The following is a 19,033-nucleotide window of genomic DNA, read 5'->3' as shown; positions in this document are numbered from 1 at the left end:
TGCTGGTGAGGATGTGGAGAAAAAAGAACGCTTCTACACTGCTGGTGGGAATGCAAACTAGTGCAACCTCTTTGGAAGACAGTGTAGCAATTTATGAAAGAACTAGAAATTGACCTTCCATATGACCCAGCAATTTCCCTATTGGGAATATACCCGGAAGTACTCAAATCATTGTGCAAAAAAGATACCTGCTCACGTATGCTTGTTGCAGCTCTATTCACAATAGCAAAAACATGGAACCAACCATGCTGCCCATCGAAGCTGGACTGGATTTAAAAAAAGTGGTACATATATGCAATGGAATATTGTGCAGTCATAAAGAAGGACAAACATGGACTTCACAGCAACTTGAATGGATTTAGAGTCAATCATACTCAGTGATCTACCACAACAAAGAACCGAGTACCATATGCTCTCACTCATAAGCGAACCTTGAACAATTATAATACTATAAGAAAGGGATCGGCAGTAGTGTGAAACTGCCGGGGGAGGGAGGGTAGAACTGGCAGTTGAGGGAAACTGCTAGGGGAGGGAGGGGTGCACCTCATCAACAAGGGTACCTGCATGGTCAACGTTTGTATACCTAACCCTGAATTGTACCCCACATCTTTATAATAAAATAAAATTTAAAAAAAGAAATTCCCAGGAAAAAAAATTAAAAGCCATGATGGAGTTCCTTTGTCTTCCACATCTCATCAGGGAAAACTCCTGCTTTTCAGTCCAGACTGGCTGCATCCTCGTTTTAATTTGCATTTATTTAGTTATCAACAAAATTAATATTTTTAGGTATATTAGCTATTTGTATTTACTTTAGAACTGTTATTTGCCCACTTTTCTATTGGAATGTTTATCTTTTCCAGTTGACATAGTGGCACATACCTGTGGTTCCAACTACTTGGAAGGCTGAGGTGAAAGGATCACCTGAGCCCTGCAGGTCAAGGCTGCGGTGGCCGTGAGTGCACCACAGCACTCCAGCCTGGGCGACAGAGTGAGACTCCGACTCAAAAAACAAAGCAAAACAAAACAACAACAACAACAAATCTCTGCTTTGCTTTACTTGCTTGTAATAAAACTCTGCCTTGCTGTCCTAAGTCTGGCATGTCCAGTTCTTTGTTCACAAATAACCAGTGAATCCTGAACCAGCATTTCCATCGACACTAGTGTCACAATAGAGAACTAGATCAATGGAATCAAATATAGAGTCCAGAAATAGCCAATGTACATGACTAACTGATGTTTGGCAAAATGCCAAGGCAATTAAATGGAGAAAGATGATCATTTCAACAAATGGTTTTGGAACATTTAAATAATCATATTTTTAAAAAGAAACAGGTTTGAGGGACACTTACTACAAACAACTTGAAAGCTTGAAATAAATAATAGACTTGAGTATAAGGCGAAGTTACAAAATTTCTAGAATAAAATATAGGAGAAAATCTTAATAAACTTGAATTATGCAAAAAGTTATTATTTTTTTAAAATTGGATTCTCACTCGGTCACCCAGGCTGGAGAGCAATGGTAAACTCAGCTATTGCAGCCTCGACCTGCCGGGGTCAGGCCATCCTTCTGCTTCAGCCTTCCAAGTAGCTGGAACTATAGGCATGCACCACCATGCCTGGCTAATTTATTTTGATTTAGTGTAGCAATGAGTTCTCGCCATGCTGCCCAGGCTGGTCTCAAACCCGTGGGCTCGGGCAATCCTCTCGCCTCTGCCTTCCAAGTGCTGGGATTACAGGCGTGAGCTACTGCTCCCGGCAAAATTTCTTATAGGAAATAGAGAAGAATGAACTACAGAATAAAAAAATTATGATAAGTTGAACTTCTTTAGCATTAAAATCTTTTTCTCTCCATAATACACTTAAGAAAATAAAATGACAAGAGAAAATGCAAAAAACTGTATCTGACAAAGATTTGATTCTATCATAAGAAAAACAAGAAGACAGAAATACTTAGTAAAAATGGGCAAATGAAGACTAGGAACAGGGGCTCACACCTGTGATCCCAGTATTTTGAGAGCCTGAGGTGGGAGGATTTCTTGAACCCAAGTGTTTGAAACCAGCACATACCTGTAGTCCCAGCTACTCGTGAGGCTGAGGTGGAAGGATTACACGAGCCCAGGAAGCCAAAGCTGCAGTGAGCTGTGATCATGCCACTGCACTCTGGGTGGCAGAATGAGACCCTGACTCACAAAAAGGGCAAAAGAATTGTCAGACATTTCACCAAAGAAAGCATATGGATAGTGAATAACCACATGGAAAGATGTTCAACATCATTTGTCATTAAGGAAATGCAAATCAACACCACAATGAGATTCTACTATGCTTCTACTAGAACCACTAAAATTGAAAAGAAGAATAATGTTTGTTGCTGATAGGAATGCAAAATTCTCTTATTTCTTAATTTAAAGATGTGGGGCACAATTCAGGATTACAATTGGTCATCATACAGGTAAAGTTTGGGTCTCCCTTTGGTTCCCACTTCACCAGTCTTGAGATCAGGCACCCTTATCGATGCTATATGCACTCTCCTCCTCTGCAGTGTCCCGCTACTGCCAATCTCTTTCTTTCTTTCTTTTTTTTTAGTCAGAGTATCACTCCATCACCCAGGCTGGAGTGCAGTGACATACTCACAGCCACCACAGCCTCCACCTGCTGGGCTCAGGCGATCCTTCCATCTCAGCCTTCCAAGTAGCCAGAACTACAGGAGTACACTACTATGCCTGGCTAATTTTTAAAAAATTTATTGTAGAGATGAGGTTTCACCATGTTGGCCAGGCTGGTCTCAAAACCACGGGCTCATACAGTCCTCTCACCTCGGTCTCCCAAAGTGCTGGGATTACAGGAGTGAGCCACCGTGCCTGGCTGCAAGCACAATTCTTGAAAATTAAACACACACTTTCCACATGACCCAACAACTTTATTCCTATGCATTTTCTTAATTCACAATTGATAAAAATTAAAAAGGATCCAACTGTCATAAAAATTATGGTATACTCATACAAATGCAATATTAATTCACACAGCACATTCTCAAAAGGATGGTGGTAAATTAAATAATTTATACACCGAAGACTAAATAGTGTGTGACTCTATTTATAGAACATTCTGGAAAAGGTGACACTTCCGGGACATGCGTTTGACTGATGTCAAGGCCTGACTATTGGGCAGTGCATTGACCACAAAGGAGCAGGAAGCGAATATTCTTCTATGGCTTGACGGTGGTGGTGTCTTCATGATTGTATGTACATGAAACTTTATCAATCACATATTTATTTACTTATTTTTATATTTATTTATTTATTCTTTTTGTGTCAGGGTCTTATTCTGTTACCTAGGCTAGAGTGAAGTGGCATGATCATGGCTCACTCCAGCCTTCCAAAGTGCTGTGATTATGGGCATGAGCCACTGTGCCAGGCTGATATTACATAATTAATACTGATAAATTTGATTGTGTATCTATCACACTTCAATAAAACTAACAAAAAAAGAAAAAACCCTTAGGGAAATGGGCTGGTGTTGGGTATGGGAGTCTTTAAACATTGCCCAAAGTGCCGAGTTTTATTCTGAAGTCACTAAAGTATTTGAAAAGATCTTTGTTTAGGGGAATGACTGGCCTGAATTGCACTTCAGGAAAGTAAATTTTATAGCAGTATGCAATATCAATTTCTGGAGAGCACAGAGTCACCTTCTTTGACCAGGCATTGTAGCTCTCTTATTCCCATTAAAGCCTGTGCTCTGGGTCATGATCCTCATCTAAAAGAGGGACGCTCAGGTACTCGCTTGGCTGGCCCTAACACTTTGGCTCTTTCTACTACATGATGCTGCTGTCCAGAGAGATCCCTTATGGATTTTGTCATGGGCTGCCCAGGAGCAACAAGGGCCTGGTGACCGATGAGGACGAGCTGCCTGGGGTAATTATGGGGTTGCAACATCATCAGTCGTAGGTGGTAAGAGGAGAGATCTTTCTGAGTAACTGGGGGGAGTATGAACACCAGTGAAATGCTGTAGGGGCACCCATCTTGCTCCCTGGCAGCTGATGCAAGTGGAGATACCCATCTGCCACCTGGAGCTGAAGACAGAGTCTGGGCTGGAGACAGGATTTGAATATAATCTGCTGGGAGATGAGCAGAACCTCCCACCCTAATTCTCTGACCACTTCTCAAGGACTAAACTTTATCCATCCCACTCTCGTTGACCCTTTCTCTTCTGATTTTGCAAAATGTGGTTCAGATCTCTACAGGATTTCTTAAAAGCAGAACTAACTTTCCAGTGATGTCACTTCTGGATCAGTGCTCACCCTGGAGGAGATTGCAGGACCTGGAATAGCTGAGTCTTGGAAGACTGCTGGATGAGTGGTTTTCTACTTTGCTGACCAGGATGTCAGCCTAGACACTTAGCAGTCAAATGGCCCTATGATCAGTTAAATAACCCTCAAAGGGCCTTCACACTCCTCCCAATATTTTCCTGTCGCTGATGGGTATTTTGGAATTCTAGGATATTCTCTCAAATTGAGACCTGTTCCCCAAACAAAATTAAAAGACACGTTTGTACGTTTTTCTGCTGGAAGCAGTCTTGCCACTGTGGGGGGGTGTGATGGTAAGACAGAGGTCTTTCCGTGGGACAGCTGACCCTTCAGTCTACTGAGCACCCTGTCTGTTAACTTTGGCTTTCAGTCATGCCCCAAGGTGAATGAGCTGGAGTGGGTGGTCAGTAGAACAATGTCCCTCCAAAGCATCGACATCCGAATGCCAAGGAACTCTGACTATGTGATTAAATTTAGGATCTTAGGGGAGCTTATCCTGATTTATCCTGGTGGGCCCACTGAAATCCTTCTAAGAGGGAAGCAGGAGGGTCAGAGTCAGAAAGAAATTGGAAGATGCTCCAACAAATACAATGTCATTCGCGTTATAAAGGAATATTTACGTCGAACAACCAGTGTGCTGAAACCTGTTGAGAAAGTTGTGCGTGCCTTAGCTACTCAGTCCTGATACTGAGTGACTACCCACCCCATATTACAGAGAGAGGCCTGGGGGACAAAGATTGTGCATACAGAGGACTTGCTGATATTTGCCAGCTGGGTGTGGACAGGGTGTTTGCTACAAATTCTTCTTCTGTTTCACATGACATTGAGTTTACTGAGAAGATTTCATGCTATGTTCATTTTGTTTCATCCATGCAAGGGTCTCCATAAACTTAGAATTTCTCCTTCCAGATACAAAATCACATTTTAATCATAGATAATAACAGATGACTGTATTGACTTTTCATACATATATTAACCCTATAATAGAACACAGAGTAATGCTCATAGTGAGGCCAAAGGAATGACTACATCCAGAGGCAAAATGGGAGAGTATACATTTTCAATAAGTCTAATACATCCTGTCCAAACCATATCATTTCTCCCTGTTTCAACCTTCAAAATTGTGTCCCTATTTCATTTTTGTTCTCAGTCCTTTATGACAGATATTGACGCCGGTGACTGGATCGTTCTACTTTTTTCAGAAGAGGTGGGTTTGACTTACAATGACAGATTCTTAATTGCCATGGTTGTAGGAACTCTGGCATAGTTGCGAACTAACTCAGTTTGATTTGATTAGCTTAACAGAATCTCTTTTGGAATTTACTTTCCAATTCTGTCGGAACACTGTAACAATGGAAAGCTTCATCTCTGGCCTAATTGCTCCATATGGATCCCTGACCTTGGGAAGGCAGCAGCGAGAGTCTCCTGGGAGGCCCTGAGGGTGCACTGGGAAGTCTCCAGCGCTACACTCAAGGAGATGGGGCTTCAGGGCATGTCTTCCTTAGACTCATGACCGGGGAATGACACAGAGTTTGTAATGTGGTGGGATGTTGCCAAACCCAATCGTCATAGGGCTGAGGTCTATGTCCTTGGGATCAACAAGAGGCTTTAAATTAAAATGCTGCAAAATGGCAGACAAGAAGAGAAACAATTCCATGCGAGCCAGGCCTTCTCCAACACACACTCGTTTTCCTAGAAGTAACAATGGCATTGATGAGACACAAGGGAGTTGCAGAGACACGACTATTAACAGTGAGACAGCAGAGAAGGAGCAGGTGGGAGGAGGCGGGACTTACCCCTCTCCACCCACTGAAAAACATCACAACCTCTGATCGTTCTTACCTGTGGAAAATGGCTTGAAATAGTCACTGTACTTGAACTTCCCATTTTCATTCAGAAAGTGTCCTGGATTAAACTTCTCTGGATCAGGGAATTCTTTTTCGTCAAACAAAAGGGAGTCCAGTGTTGGAATTACGACTGTGCCCTAGAAGAAACAAAGACTGTCAGTCAAATGAACAGAGCACGGGCTTTCACCTAGAAGCCCACAGTGAAGAAGGTCGTTTTGAATTTCGCATTATTCAGGACAGTGCATTTCTAGTTGGGGAATTTGCTTAGTTAAGGACTAGATAGAAAGTAGTCAGGGGTAAGGTCTAAACAAAGATAACAGTCCAAATCTTTTCCCAAGATTAACTCTGAGACTTGCTGTAACTGTTGTTTATTCCTGGCATTAGAATTTACGACAAATCCCAAGAACTATGCACGGAGGCACTTTTCCAGACTTCTTCCATTTCTGTGGTCACCAGGTCTGTGTCAGTACTACTGGAGAAGCAGCACTCTGGTAGGAATGCTGGTCCAGGCCTTCAATTCAGCCCCACCTGCCAAAGAGGGATTGTTGGGCCACCCCATCCTATTCCCTGACAGGTGAAGCAACGAGCTGATAGGCTGGTGTTCATGCTGTGAACTTCAGGTTCACGTCTGACCTTGGGGATGACATATCCTCTGAACGTGGTGTCTTGGACTGCTTCATGGGGCAGGTTGGAGGGCACGAGGTTGATAAACCGCTGAATCTCATGCACTACAGCATCCATGTAGGGCATCTCTAGCCTGTCCTTGATGGCAGGGATTCTGCTTGGCCCAATCACCCTGTCGATTTCTTCATGAAGTTTTTCTGCCAAGACATGAATGGGATAAATTTAAAGGATTGTCTCCAGGCTAGTTGAACATCCACCCAGCATCCACCCCCATCTATCCAATCACTTGTCCATCCACCCACCCACCCATCCACCCATCACTTGTCCATTGGTCTGTCTGTCAGTCTGTCCATCCATCCATCCATCCGTCTGTCCATCCATTTATCAGTCCGTCCGTCCATCCATCCGTCCATCCAGAAGATGTTTATGGAGCGTTCTAAGCAGTGCTTATGGTGCTCTAGGTCCTTTGAATTATTGGAAAATTCTTCACAAATGTTAGTAAGAGCTAAGCTCTGTGAGATTATTTATGGACTACAGAATGTTTTGGTATCCATTGTCTTAGCTGATGATGGCTTATCCAGTTCTTCTCTTCACGTCAGGAACAGAGAATAACAAATGGGTCTCGGAAATGTCTTTTGTAAAGGAAATCTTTGCATTAACGTTTTACCCCTGGCTGGTTTCTGGCATGCTTCTAAGAAGTATGAAGGGGGATGACAATGGAATCAAATGCAAATTGTTTACTTGAAGTCTGGAAGTCCCTCTCTTTCTGACAAAGGTCACAGTGCTCTTGGGCAAGTTGCCTAGCCTTGCTGCACTGAGATTTCCTACAGAACTTCAATTTGGCTGAGTGAAAAAACAAACTGCAAATCTTTACATACAGCATGAAACCCAGATAAAATAGGAACACATATACAATAATAATATGACTTGAATGCTGATGCTTAGTAACTGTTGAATGTTAACAGTTAACATGAACATGCATAGTGATGATGAGAGACCCAAGAGATTAAAAAAAAAACAAAAACACTCTAAGAGAACTATTACTATATGAATTCCTACCCCACGTTCACTGTATTTGTTTGCAGTGTTTGTACTTAGAATTTTGTTAAGCTTAATTTTTGTTTGTCTCATAAAATAACCAATTGCTTCCGCAACTGCGGCTAGCAGTATGTGAATGTCAAGTAATAAACCCCTCCCGGACATTCCTTTGCTTAGCCTGCCTGCTTGCTAAACCTAGCTTATCTGACATTCCACTCTGCTCATTTAGCAGCTCCCCCAATAATCACAGGTAGCTGAGCGGACCAGACCAATCCCAAGTGCCCCCGTACCCATTAGGAGAAATTAACCTATCATGTAAAAACAAGTTTAAAGTTCTTTCCCCGCCCTCTGTAATGATGTATAAAAACTGCTTGCCATGCTGGATCGGGGCTCTCGTCCCTGAAGCTGTTGCTTTGGGCGTGAGCCCAGACTCGAGCCTGAATAAAGACCCTTGTGTGTTTGCATCAGAGCTGGCTCTTTGTTGGTCTCTCAGATTCTGAAATTTGGGTTTAACAATGAGACACAGAAATACTGGAACCAGCTCTGGGGAGGAAGGGGGAAGGTGTGAGGCGGTGGGACTTTGTCTGGCATGCAATGCAATTTCTTCCTAAGAGCTCTGAAGCAAATATCATAAAATGTTAACACTTGTTAAATTTGGCAATAGATGTGTAGGTGTCAATTATATTCATTTTATTTTTGTCTATATTGGAAATTCCTCATGAATAATTTAAAACATGTTTTGAGTACATGGTTCCTTCAGTGCGGAGTGGTCAAAGTTCTCTTATAACTCCTGCAAACGCAGTGTTTCCTCCCCAACCCCTTGGCTTCTTCATCCTTCACATTCCTATGTGATTGAAAAAGGAAAGACTAGCGGGGCATGGTGGTGCATGCCTGTAGTTCCAGCTACTTGGAAGGTTGAGGTGGAAGGATCGCTGGAGCCCAGCAGGTGGAGGCTGCGGTGGCCATGAGTGTGCCACTGCACTCCAGTCTGGGTGACAGAGTGAGACTCCAATTCAAAAATAAATAAATAAATAAATAAAAAATAAACCCCACCTCTCAGTGGGGTGTGGACCAACCAGTGCACAAGGGTACCAGGTGCCCAGCATGGACAATAATGTCTGCCCTCAAAGCAATTCATCCAACAATCTTGTCAGGTCACCCCAAGGCCGAGCAGCAGCTATAGATGGAAAGCTGAATCCTAAAATGTGCATGGCTGACCATCCCGGGAGAGGAAGCTGCACACATGGTGTCCTGCTCGTCACCTGCATACCTTCGATCTCAGGGTATTTCATGAGAATCAGGAGCCCATATCTCAGAGTGGTGCTGGTGGTCTCTGTTCCCGCAAAGAACAGGTCAGCCAAGGTCACCGTGATACCGTCCGATGTGTACAAGGGCTCAGTGCTGTGCTTTTCCTGGGAAGTCAGACACAGACAGGGCCTCGATAAGAGGAAGCCTCCGGCAGACAGGAAAGGGCTACATGTCTCCCTACAGCGAAAAGAGAACCCGGTCACCTCTCAGAGCCACAGGAACACAGAAGAGACAGTGTCTCTCCCAGTGGAGCCGGGACTTGGAGCTGTGTGGGATGTGGTTACATCCACCTTCCAGACGGAGAAACTGAGGTTCCCAGAAAAGCCACCGAGGGCCGGATGGGTGGGGCTGCTCCCCCAGGCCTTGCAGCTCTGTCTCTCTCAGCGGCACAAAGGCCATCCTGGAGGAGGCTGTGATGCTCCCTGATCTGAGTCACATCTCAGGGCTGAGCTGAGAGGTCTGCTGACCCTTCCTGATCCATGGTCTAGTGTGGGCTGGGCCTGGAAGGGACAGTGGGAGGTTGAACTGACGGTGGGAATTCTCAGATAACCTCTTGTCCAAGGGAAGTCAGTGTGGCATTCACACACTGACACTCACACACTGAAAGGAAAAGACAAGGACACAAAGGCTTCATTCATCTGGGCCTGGAGCGGGGATCCCGAGGGGCTGCAGGTCGATGAAACTGGGACCCCTGGACATTGTGCACAACTGGGGAACACATGCCTATCAGGAAGGCTCACGAAAGGCTATTTGCAAAGTCAGTGGAGGAAGGGGCCTGGGGAAAGTTGAGGACCACCCACCCAGGCTTGGTGGACTAGCGGGTTGACCATGTCTCCCCCGCAGTAGAGTGCAACAGTCATGCCAAAGTGTGTGTGTGTGTGTGTGTGTGTGTGTGTGTGTGTGTGTGTGCGCGCGCGCGCGCGCGTTTGTACACGTGTGTGAAACTAAGAGCAGCACAATGTAGCTGCTACAGGCAGTATAAAAACCAGCAAGTGCAGATTATAACAGAAATCTGAAAAGGCACGGGCCTACCCACCCCAGCAAGCCTGTCTCACATAGAGGCCTTGATACCTTCTCCATCTCCACAAGCAGGCTGTCGGTGAGGTCCTGGGGGCAGCCGGGGTCCAGCAACTGGTGGTGCTCCTTCACTATTTCCGCGACATAGTCTTTTATTTCAGACACATTTTTCATTACTTTTCTATGGCTTCCAGGCAGGTAGTATAGATAGCTCGGAAAATTATTGTAAAACTAGAGAGAGAAAGAGAAAAACACATTTTCCTACTTTTTTTTCTGGATGCAGCATGATTGTGTGTGCTGGGCTGACAACTTTCCCCAAACTTGAATTTGTGGCTGTCATTACTGTATTATTGGGGTCACCATTGTATGACTCTGGGTCCACAGTGTCTTTCTTGAGTACCACCTTCCTGGACAGTGTACCCATTCTGTGGTGCAAATGCACAAGGATGGCTTAATCCTGAGGTTAAGAAAGGGGGATATACAGGGCGATTTGGGCTGTCGAGTCAAACACCCCCTGAAATGCTCCACTCTCTGGCTTTTGCAGGCCTATCTATTCCATGTGGCCTGGATTTTCCTTCTCCTTCTTCTAATGTGAACTCCACAGTTGAGGATTCATGAAAACAAAAAACGGCCTTACCTGGAGCCAGGGGGTACTGAGCAGATAGAAGTTCTCATTAAACAAACTCATCAGCCTCAGACACTTCTTATCATTGTAGTTAAAATGCTTGCGGAAGAGGATGTCAGCTATGACGTTGCAGGGTGCACAACCAATGACAAAGGTGGGGTCGAAGGGCTGGCCTGAAAAACAGGTGAGTCAGAACCATCAGTGGGCGGTTGAGAAGGGGCTCTCACCAAGCACTCAGCTTCCTGCTAACACTCACCTGAGAAGACACACTAAAACCGTGGTAACGCCCAAAAGACAGTGAATTCTTGAGCCTACTTGGGTTTCTTTACCTTTTGACATTGCTTAAGATACAACAGTCAGCCGGTCTCGGTGGCTCAGCCTGTAATCCCGTGCCTTTGGAAGGCTGAGGTGAGTGGATTGCCTGAGCCCGCGGGTTCGAGATCTGCCCGGGCAGGCGAGACCTCATCTCTACAATAAATCAAAAGATCAGCCGGGCGTGGTAGCGCGCCTGTAATTCCGGCTACTCCGAAGGCTGAGGCGGAAGGATCGCCGGAGCCCAGCAGGTTGAGGCTGCGGTGGCCGGGAGCGGCCACTGCACTCCAGTCTGGGCGACAGTGAAATTCCAACTCAAAAAAAAAAAGATACAACTGTCATGCACTCGACGGCTACTCTTGTCCCCCCCTTCCCCTCCCCCGCGAAATGTGCCGCTGAAAACTCAAGCTGTGAAATGCAGCTCTGGTCTAACACCACCCTCTTCGTGTCTGTGGGTCCCTGTAGCTGCCAACTGCTTCTGGGTTGTTCAGATGTCGTCTCAAGTTGGCCAGCGCCCCCCCTCCCCCGGCTGCAGGAGGACGGGGTCCTGCCAGGTGGTGGGTACGCACCCTGGGTCTTCCGGAGCGCCTCCAGCAGGTAGGGGGCCTCCCTCTGGATCCGCTCTTCATTGCCCCGCTTCCCCATCCCGTAGTCTCGGAGGTTGGTCAGGGAAAACCGCCGAACGTCCTTCCAGGTGGGTCCGTTATTGAAAATAATTCCTAAGGAAGAAAGACCCGCAGAGGGTTACTCCAAGCACCTAGTTTGGGGACAAACAGGGCTGGGGTGGGAAGCAGCCCTGACAGGCCTTGTGGTGCTGGGCGGGACTCCCCGGTGTGCAAGGAAGTCGTAGGGCAGAGAGCATGGGAGCCAGCACTGGCTGCTGGTAGGGTTTTGGGGAGAAGCCTTTCTCAGGGTCCTTGCAGTCTGTGCTGTGCTTTTTCCATCCCATTTAACCTTTCCGGGTGCTTTCTTCTCCACGCTGTCAATTCACCTTCTCTTTTCTATTTTCTGCCGAGTGTTTTCCATGTTAAATAAAACCACATGTGGACACTCATGGATTTTTAACTCTCATGTTACAAACTCCACAACTAGCAGCTTTCTGGCTTCACAGCAATTTTCTTTTTAAATTTTTTATTTTATTTTTTATTTTTGAGTTGGAGTCTCCCTCTGTCACCCAGGTGGGAGTGCAGTGGCACGATCATGGCTCACTGCAGCCTTGACCTCCTGGGCTCAGGAGATGCTCTCACCTCAACCTCCTGTGTAGCTGGGACTTGGCTAATTTTTTGTAGAGATGCGTTCTCGCTACGTTGCCCAGGCTGGTCTCAAACTCCTAAGCTCAAGCAATCCTTCCCCCAGGCCTCCCAGAGTGCTGAGATTACAGGTGTGAGTCGCCACGCCCAGCCTGCTATAAGTTTTTAAATGGAATCTCACTGGTCACACAACTCCCTAACGGTGCGGGCCCCATCAAAGTTGGGCAAACTGAGCATTTTTCCCTTCTAGGTGCTTCTGAGCTGTCCAAGTCTGGCTCGGCCCTGTCTCTGCCCCCGGGGTTTTGCCTCTGGATCCTCCTGGGAGCACGAACACATCTGGAATCAGCAAACCTAAACCAAGTCTTATACTCTTTAAAAACGTTCGTGTATTTCCACCCTTCCTCAGTTCACGATGAGGCTGTTCCACTTGCCCCCCAGACGGGTGTCTCTGAGTCATCCCTGCCTGGTTCGTTGGCTCCTCCCCGTCACTCTCAGCCCTGTCTCCCTCTCAACCACCATCACTGTTCGACACACATTTTGGGCACCTCCTGGGTGTAAGACACCCTACCAGGCTCCGAGCTTCGACAGACAAGGGGAAACAGTTGTGTCCTAGAGCCTCACAGCCCCTCCCACAGGAACTGCCGAGTCACTCGTGGGAGGCACCCGTGGAACACTGAGAAAGCACCCAAGGGACACGTGATTACATGTTCCAGAAAGAAGGCTGACTGGCAAAGGGGCGGGGTCGGATGAGTGAGGTGGGGGGCGTGGATGCAGGTCGGACTGAGGGTTTGGATTTCATCCTGAAAAGTTGGGAGGAAGGACCAATGCCCTAGAAGGCAAGCAGGGCAGAGGAGCAGACATGACCGCATGAGCATGGGCGGGGTCATGTTGAGTGGAAGTGACCCATTTAGGGGGCCGTTCACCAGGTTAAAAATCTGGGTGGAGAAATAGTTTTCTCAGTTTCATGGTTTTCTGAAACTATGTGGACCATCCCCTTAGCACCTAATCACAAAGCTTGTGCCCAATGTTATCCTAATAACAAGCATTCACATCATTATCCTGGAGGACCAGATGCATCCTGGGTCCAGGGTCTGGCTGATTTTCAGTGTCTGTCTGGGCCTTGTGGGTTATATAAAAATAAGACTTTGGAGCCCCCCCTTTAGCCCAATCTGTGGAGATGTGAATTCTGGCCCCTGCCTGGCTTGCTTCAGGGCTGTGCCTTGGACTCATGGGTGGCAGCTACGGGCTTCCCTGAGCCAGAATTGAGCTCCTTGACCACAGGACCCTTGGTCCGGGAGAATCCTCCTCCTTGTGTTAACGACAAGGACTGAGGTGGTTAATTTCACTCTGGCAACCCCAAAGAATTAAAAACAAACCCACAATGTAGAAGAGGGAAAATCCAATGTCACTGGTTGTTATACATTATGACCTCAGAAATGTAGACAGGAAAACCACACACAGCCGCGAATCACCAGCGTGAAAATTCCACATAACATGGGTAAAGGTTTTCCAGGATCCACCACCAGAGTTGACTCAGGAAGAACTAGGGCTTCCACATGGGACACCGTGTTTCTTTCTTTCTAATCTGCTTTAACCCGCCCCCCGGAAGTGACAGAGAGGCAGGAGGAAAAGCTCACCTGGCAAGGTCTGAGAACAGGAGGAGGCAGGGGCAGCCCCACTGAGCTGGGTCTGAGTCAGGAGACTGGGAAAACGCTCAGGGGAGGACCACCAGATCTCAGCCCCCAGCCCTCTTCCCTGAGGGAGGGAACAGGCTCTTTTCTGGAAGGCCGAACTCAGAGACAGACAGGAGGTGTGGAGGAGGGACAGTAGTGGGGCCGGAGGGGACCAAGGGTCTCGTCTTCACCCTTGCGGCTCTTAGAGCATCTGCCCCCGGGGGCCGTCGGGCTCCCTCTCTGGAGACCACCCGCTGCAGCCGAGGAAAGCTCCGAAGCCCGCCCACGAGCGCCGGGGGCCGGTTTTGCTGCCCCATCGCGGGTGAGGGACCTTGGTGGCTGAAGCCCCGAGGCGGCGAGGGTGGGCGGGAAGACCCTCGAGGAGACTGCGACCCCGGGAGGCTGGCAGTGGGGGCTGAAGTCACGCTCAGAAGCAGCCCCTCTGCCTGTCTCTCTACAGACCACACGCGTCTGTCCCGCTGGTCAGAGCGTGGGCCCCGCCCGCCCTCTTCGGTCTTCTTCGGACGTTGTCACTATTGCCGTTGAGGCCTGGCCAGTGCCTCCATGACCCGCCCCCGCCGCCGTCCTGGGGGCGTTGCGCCCGGCCCGATCCTCGCCGGGGACGCGGACTCACCCCTGTCCTTGTGCGCGTGGAACACGGCGATCTCGCCGCGGCCGGAGAAGTCGTTCCTGCGGTCCAGCAGCGCTTCGCGCACCGCCTCGTAGCCGTGCAGCACCACGGTGCGCCGCGAGCCCAGGTACAGCGTGAACACCGGCCCAAAGCGCTCGGCCAGCTGCCAGCGGGAGGCGCAGAGTGAGGCCGCGACTGGGCACGGGGGCGGCAGTGCCTACGCCGCGCCCCCAGCCTGCTCGCGGCCGCTGTTGACGGGGGAAAATGCCGTCTCTGTCCCCACGGGAGGCGGCGGCGTCTGCTGCACGCGCAAGGGCGCACCGCGGCGCTCCAGCACCGCGCTCCTGCCGCTGGACAGGGTCGACTCGGGGACTTTGCGCCGCCCAGCCCTCCCCCAAGGCCGCCCTGGCAACACCCGTGCCCCCCATCACCCCATAATCAAGCCTGGCTTCTCGACCCTAGGCTCGGGTCCTGGGGCGCTGCAGGCTGACCGGGAGCCAGCACCCAGCCCGCCCACGCGGTGCACTGCGCACGTCGGTCACACGGGCTCACGCGTGCTTTTTATCAGTTCATTTAATGTCTAGGCTTGTTCGCCCATTCGGCGTTCTCAATAGCCGTAGCGGGCGGCATCGGCACACACAAAATGGCCCACACTGCGTTTTTCAGCCTCTGTCTTGGCAAACAGGCTGACAACAGCAGGCGGGCATCTGGTTGCCAAGCCATCCCGGCTTCCCCACGGGAGAAGCCACACCGGCTGTCCTGGCCTCCCGGTGACCACAACAAGACGCAGGCTGGGCCTTCCAAGGCCTGCCTGACTGGGGCCCATGCTGAAGGCTTCGGGCCCAAGCGGTACCGCTGGCGATGTATTTTGAGTGTCACTCCAGGTCGCTACTGTGAATTCAGTAAATTCATAGCAGGCTGGCATTGAATAGCAATTTGTCGTAGTGAGTTGAAGACACACATATTAGCTCTAATTTCTAAATTATTCTCCCTAAAATCAACAATAGTTTTCTTACCCGGGTGAAGGATTTGGGAATATTCTTCAAGTCCAACTGGTAAATATTCCCAATGATGGGAAGTGGGAAGGGTCCTGGGGGCAGGTTCCAGCTGCTGTGGACCTGCTTCCAGATGGACACCAGCAGGAGGATAGCCACCCACGCCAGCAGGGCCACGGTGATGCCAAGGGCAGCCATGGTGACCCTCGGGTCAACTGGGGAGGACGATTCTGTGGAAATGCAGAGCTTTTATAACACATCCTTGAGAAGGAGGGTGGCCCATCAACCAATGCCGCCTTCCTTCTGCTCTGGGCCAAGTTACTAGTTTATTATTAGCTACTGTTGGCCATCATTTCAAAGCTGAGTTCTGTGGCAGCTGCCTCTAGAAGTAGCATCCAGTGACCCCACCAGGATGGAGCTGGGCTCTGTCAAAACTCCTGTTACTCCCATCTCTCACTGTACTGGTAAACACATCCAGGGACATGTCCCCAACCCATAGGTCAGAAAGTGGGGTGGAGAACTGCCCTCCCCCTTTGACACTAGTTGGATAAGGTGATGCTCAGGTCATATTCTGTGAATTTGTTTGGGGTAGCATTTATGTAAGGCAACACCTATCACCTCTGGTGGGGTGGGGGAATGCACTCTTCTGGGGCCAAGATCTCTTAAGAGCTGATGAGGTTTGCCTGAGTGGCCTCCGATAGTACTTGAAAGACTCCCTGCCACATTTATGTGGCCAGAAGGAAAATTCAACATGTAAATTCCATCCCACTTTCTCAGATTAACAGGCAAACCAAGTGACAGAAAAAAGGTAAAGAAAGAGTTGGCCAATTTTGAGAAAGTTAATCTCTGATTATAAAAATGTATATGTTTTTGTAGAAAATTAAGGGGAAATTATTTTTTAGATTACTCTATATTCAAATTCTTTTTTGAGTCGGAGTCTCACTCTGTCACCCAGGTTGGAGTGCAGTGGCAAGTTCATGGCCACCGCAGCCTCAACCTGCTGAACTCAAGTGATCCTTCTGCCTCAGCATTCCAAGTAGCTGGAACTACAGGAGTATGACACCACGCCCGGCTCCTTCTTTTAATCTATTGTGAGATGAGGTCTTGTCAAGTTGCCCAGGCTGGTCTTGAACTCGTGGGCTCAGGCAATCCTCTCACCTTGGCCTCCCAAAGTGCTGGGATTATAGGCATGAGCCACTGTGCCCGGCCTCTAAATTCAAATTGTAAAAAGAAATTACCTTGTTGAAAATTTTTTTTTTTTTTGAGTTGGAGTCTCACTCTGTCACCCAAACTGGAGTGCAGTGGCCGCTCCCGGCCACCGCAACCTCGACCTGCTGGTCTCTGGCGATCCCTCTGCTTCAGCCTTCCAAGTAGCTGGAACTACCCAGCTAATTATTTATTTATTTATTTATTGTGGAGATGAGGTCTCGCCAAGTTGCCCAGGTGGGTCTCGAACCCGCAGGCTCAGGCAATCCACTCACCTCAGCCTCCCAAAGTGCGGATTACAGGCTGAGCCACCGAGCCTGATGAATTTGTTTTAAATTGAGTTAAATCTGGAAGATTATTTTCTAAATATCTTGTTTTGTTTCTCCGGGACACAGTAGAGCGCCACACTTATAGCCTCTCTGAGGCGTATTAATTATTTTCTCCATGCAGACCCATGTCCACCTTCTATTAGGGTTGTTCATAGGTATTTTGTGGAGTTTGCTTTTGTGGTTGGAATAAAGAGAATGTGTTTCATTCTGCTTCTGTCCTCAACTAGTAATATATAAAAGTTCTTAATTTATAGTTTGCAATGTTGTACTTTTATGTGTCATGCATTTTTACATATGAGAAAATATTATGAAAAATGAGAAAAATAGAAATTATTTACAATCCAACCAAATCACTTGTGGATTTTGAGTTGTGCCTTTCTTCGACGTATAAAAGTGAGGCTATACACTACAGACTACATTCTAAGCCAGTCTCTCTCTCTAAACAATTTATTAGCAACATGGGTAAGTCATTGTTGTTTTGTGCTTAAAACTGCAGCTCTCCTGAACCATAAGGGGATGTTTGCTTCTAGAAGGAGCTTCAGGGACCTTTGCTCCCCTCTGATCTTTTTACCCCTTGAGGTGAGAACTGACAATGTAGGAACACTGGCTTATGAGTGGGGTCAGCATGCCCATTCTTCCTTTCCTTCCTTTCCAGTGGCCAGTGTGGAGCAGTAGGGCCAACTTCCTGGGTGGAGATTGACATGTCCAGACCCCTGCATCCTGTTCTCCTGAACTGGGCCCAGCCAGGCCTGCCTAGGGAACACACCCAGTTTCCTTGCTTGCTGGTCCCTCCTCCTAGTGCTGGAGACAGGCAGAGCCAGCTTCCTGCAGGCTGTAAAGGAGGTTTTGTAAAGGGGGCATGGAGGTGGGGGTGAGATCAGGAAGTATCAGGGTGGAAAGGCAGAGCAGGTCTTGGGTTCCCATTGGCTGAGAAAGGCCATTCCTGCACTGCTGACCTGAGGGTGCACACCCCAACCAAGGGATCCCACATGCCCTGGAGAGTCTGCTCCCCAGAGGGATGCAGCTGGGGTTGGGACCCTCTGGCCATAACACTGCTGGACATCCAACCAACACCAAATTCTAAATACGGGAATCCATGTCTTTTGAAAATGATGGCATTTCTGTGTCCATCTTTTCAGAAGCAAGGGCTTTTGTTTTGCATCTATTCCATTGACTGGACATTCTAGGACAGGGATAGATAACTGATAACCAGGATGATAGAGTTTCTGCACTTTTCTGCCTGGCAGCAAGTGGTGCTTCTTCAGCTTTGGGTCACCTGCTTTTGGCTGAGTGTGGCGGAAAAGTATTTGTATTGGTGCAATTTTCTTCTTTCTCTAGTTAACTAACTGTTTAGAAGGAATGAGAGTTAGCTGGGCATGTAGTGTGCACCTGTAGTTTCAGCTACTCGGAAGGCTGAGGCGGAAGGATCGCCCAGCAGGTCAAGGCTGGGGTGGCTGTGAGTGTGCCACTGCACTCCAGCCTGGGCAACAGAGTGAGGCTTCAACTAAAAAAAAAAATAGTTGAGAGTGGGGCCCTTTTATAAAGGATTACTGCCTTTTTAATAAAAGAGGCCCCAAAAGGCTGCCTCGCCCCTTCTACCAGGTGAGGACACAGTGAGAAGGGGAACCAGGAAGAAGACCCTCCCCAGTTATCAAATCTGCTGGGGGTTTGATCTTGGACTTCCAGCTTCCAGAAGTGGGAGCAATAAATATCTGTTCTTTTGTTTTGTTTTGTTTTTTAGCCACATGTGTATGGTGTTTTGTTACAGCAACCCAAAAGGCCTAAGACAGGGATCCACTTCAAAAGGTTGTGGTTAAAATGAAATGAGTTCCGCTGTGTTAAACACTCAGACCCATGCCCTGCACATAATTAACA

General features: G+C 48.0%; 1 protein-coding gene across 1 annotated transcript; it reads right to left on the bottom strand.

Moving 5' to 3' along the window:
• Nucleotides 1-5,782: 5,782 nt before the first annotated feature.
• LOC103265545 (cytochrome P450 2E1) lies at nucleotides 5,783-15,830 on the bottom strand. Its single transcript, XM_008063202.1, has 9 exons — nucleotides 15,645-15,830; nucleotides 14,632-14,791; nucleotides 11,644-11,793; nucleotides 10,775-10,935; nucleotides 10,192-10,368; nucleotides 9,083-9,224; nucleotides 6,784-6,971; nucleotides 6,146-6,287; nucleotides 5,783-5,995 (listed from the first exon to the last, which is right to left on the bottom strand). Exons 1-9 carry the CDS (start codon nucleotides 15,819-15,821, stop codon nucleotides 5,811-5,813), a joined length of 1,482 nt encoding a protein of 493 aa, XP_008061393.1. The 5' UTR covers nucleotides 15,822-15,830; the 3' UTR covers nucleotides 5,783-5,810.
• Between the last annotated feature and the right edge of the window lie 3,203 nt (nucleotides 15,831-19,033).

This window comes from Carlito syrichta, unplaced genomic scaffold, assembly GCF_000164805.1.
Source record: "Carlito syrichta isolate Samal-C Ts95f unplaced genomic scaffold, Tarsius_syrichta-2.0.1 Scaffold306645, whole genome shotgun sequence".
In the NCBI taxonomy this organism is placed as follows: Eukaryota; Metazoa; Chordata; class Mammalia; order Primates; family Tarsiidae; genus Carlito; species Carlito syrichta.
The sequence above is the reverse complement of the archived record's forward strand: the minus strand, read 5'-3'. Positions and strand labels throughout refer to the sequence as shown.

Excerpts from the sequence above, each read along its gene's own strand:
- LOC103265545 (XM_008063202.1), bottom strand. The coding sequence starts at position 15,821 with ATGGCTGCCCTTGGCATCACCGTGGCCCTGCTGGCGTGGGTGGCTATC. Across the intron at positions 9,225-10,191 it reads TGCTTGTGGAGATGGAGAAG|GAAAAGCACAGCACTGAGCC; the intron begins GTATCAAGGCCT and ends CTGACTTCCCAG. Across the intron at positions 6,288-6,783 it reads GAGGATATGTCATCCCCAAG|GGCACAGTCGTAATTCCAAC; the intron begins GTCAGACGTGAA and ends TGTTTCTTCTAG.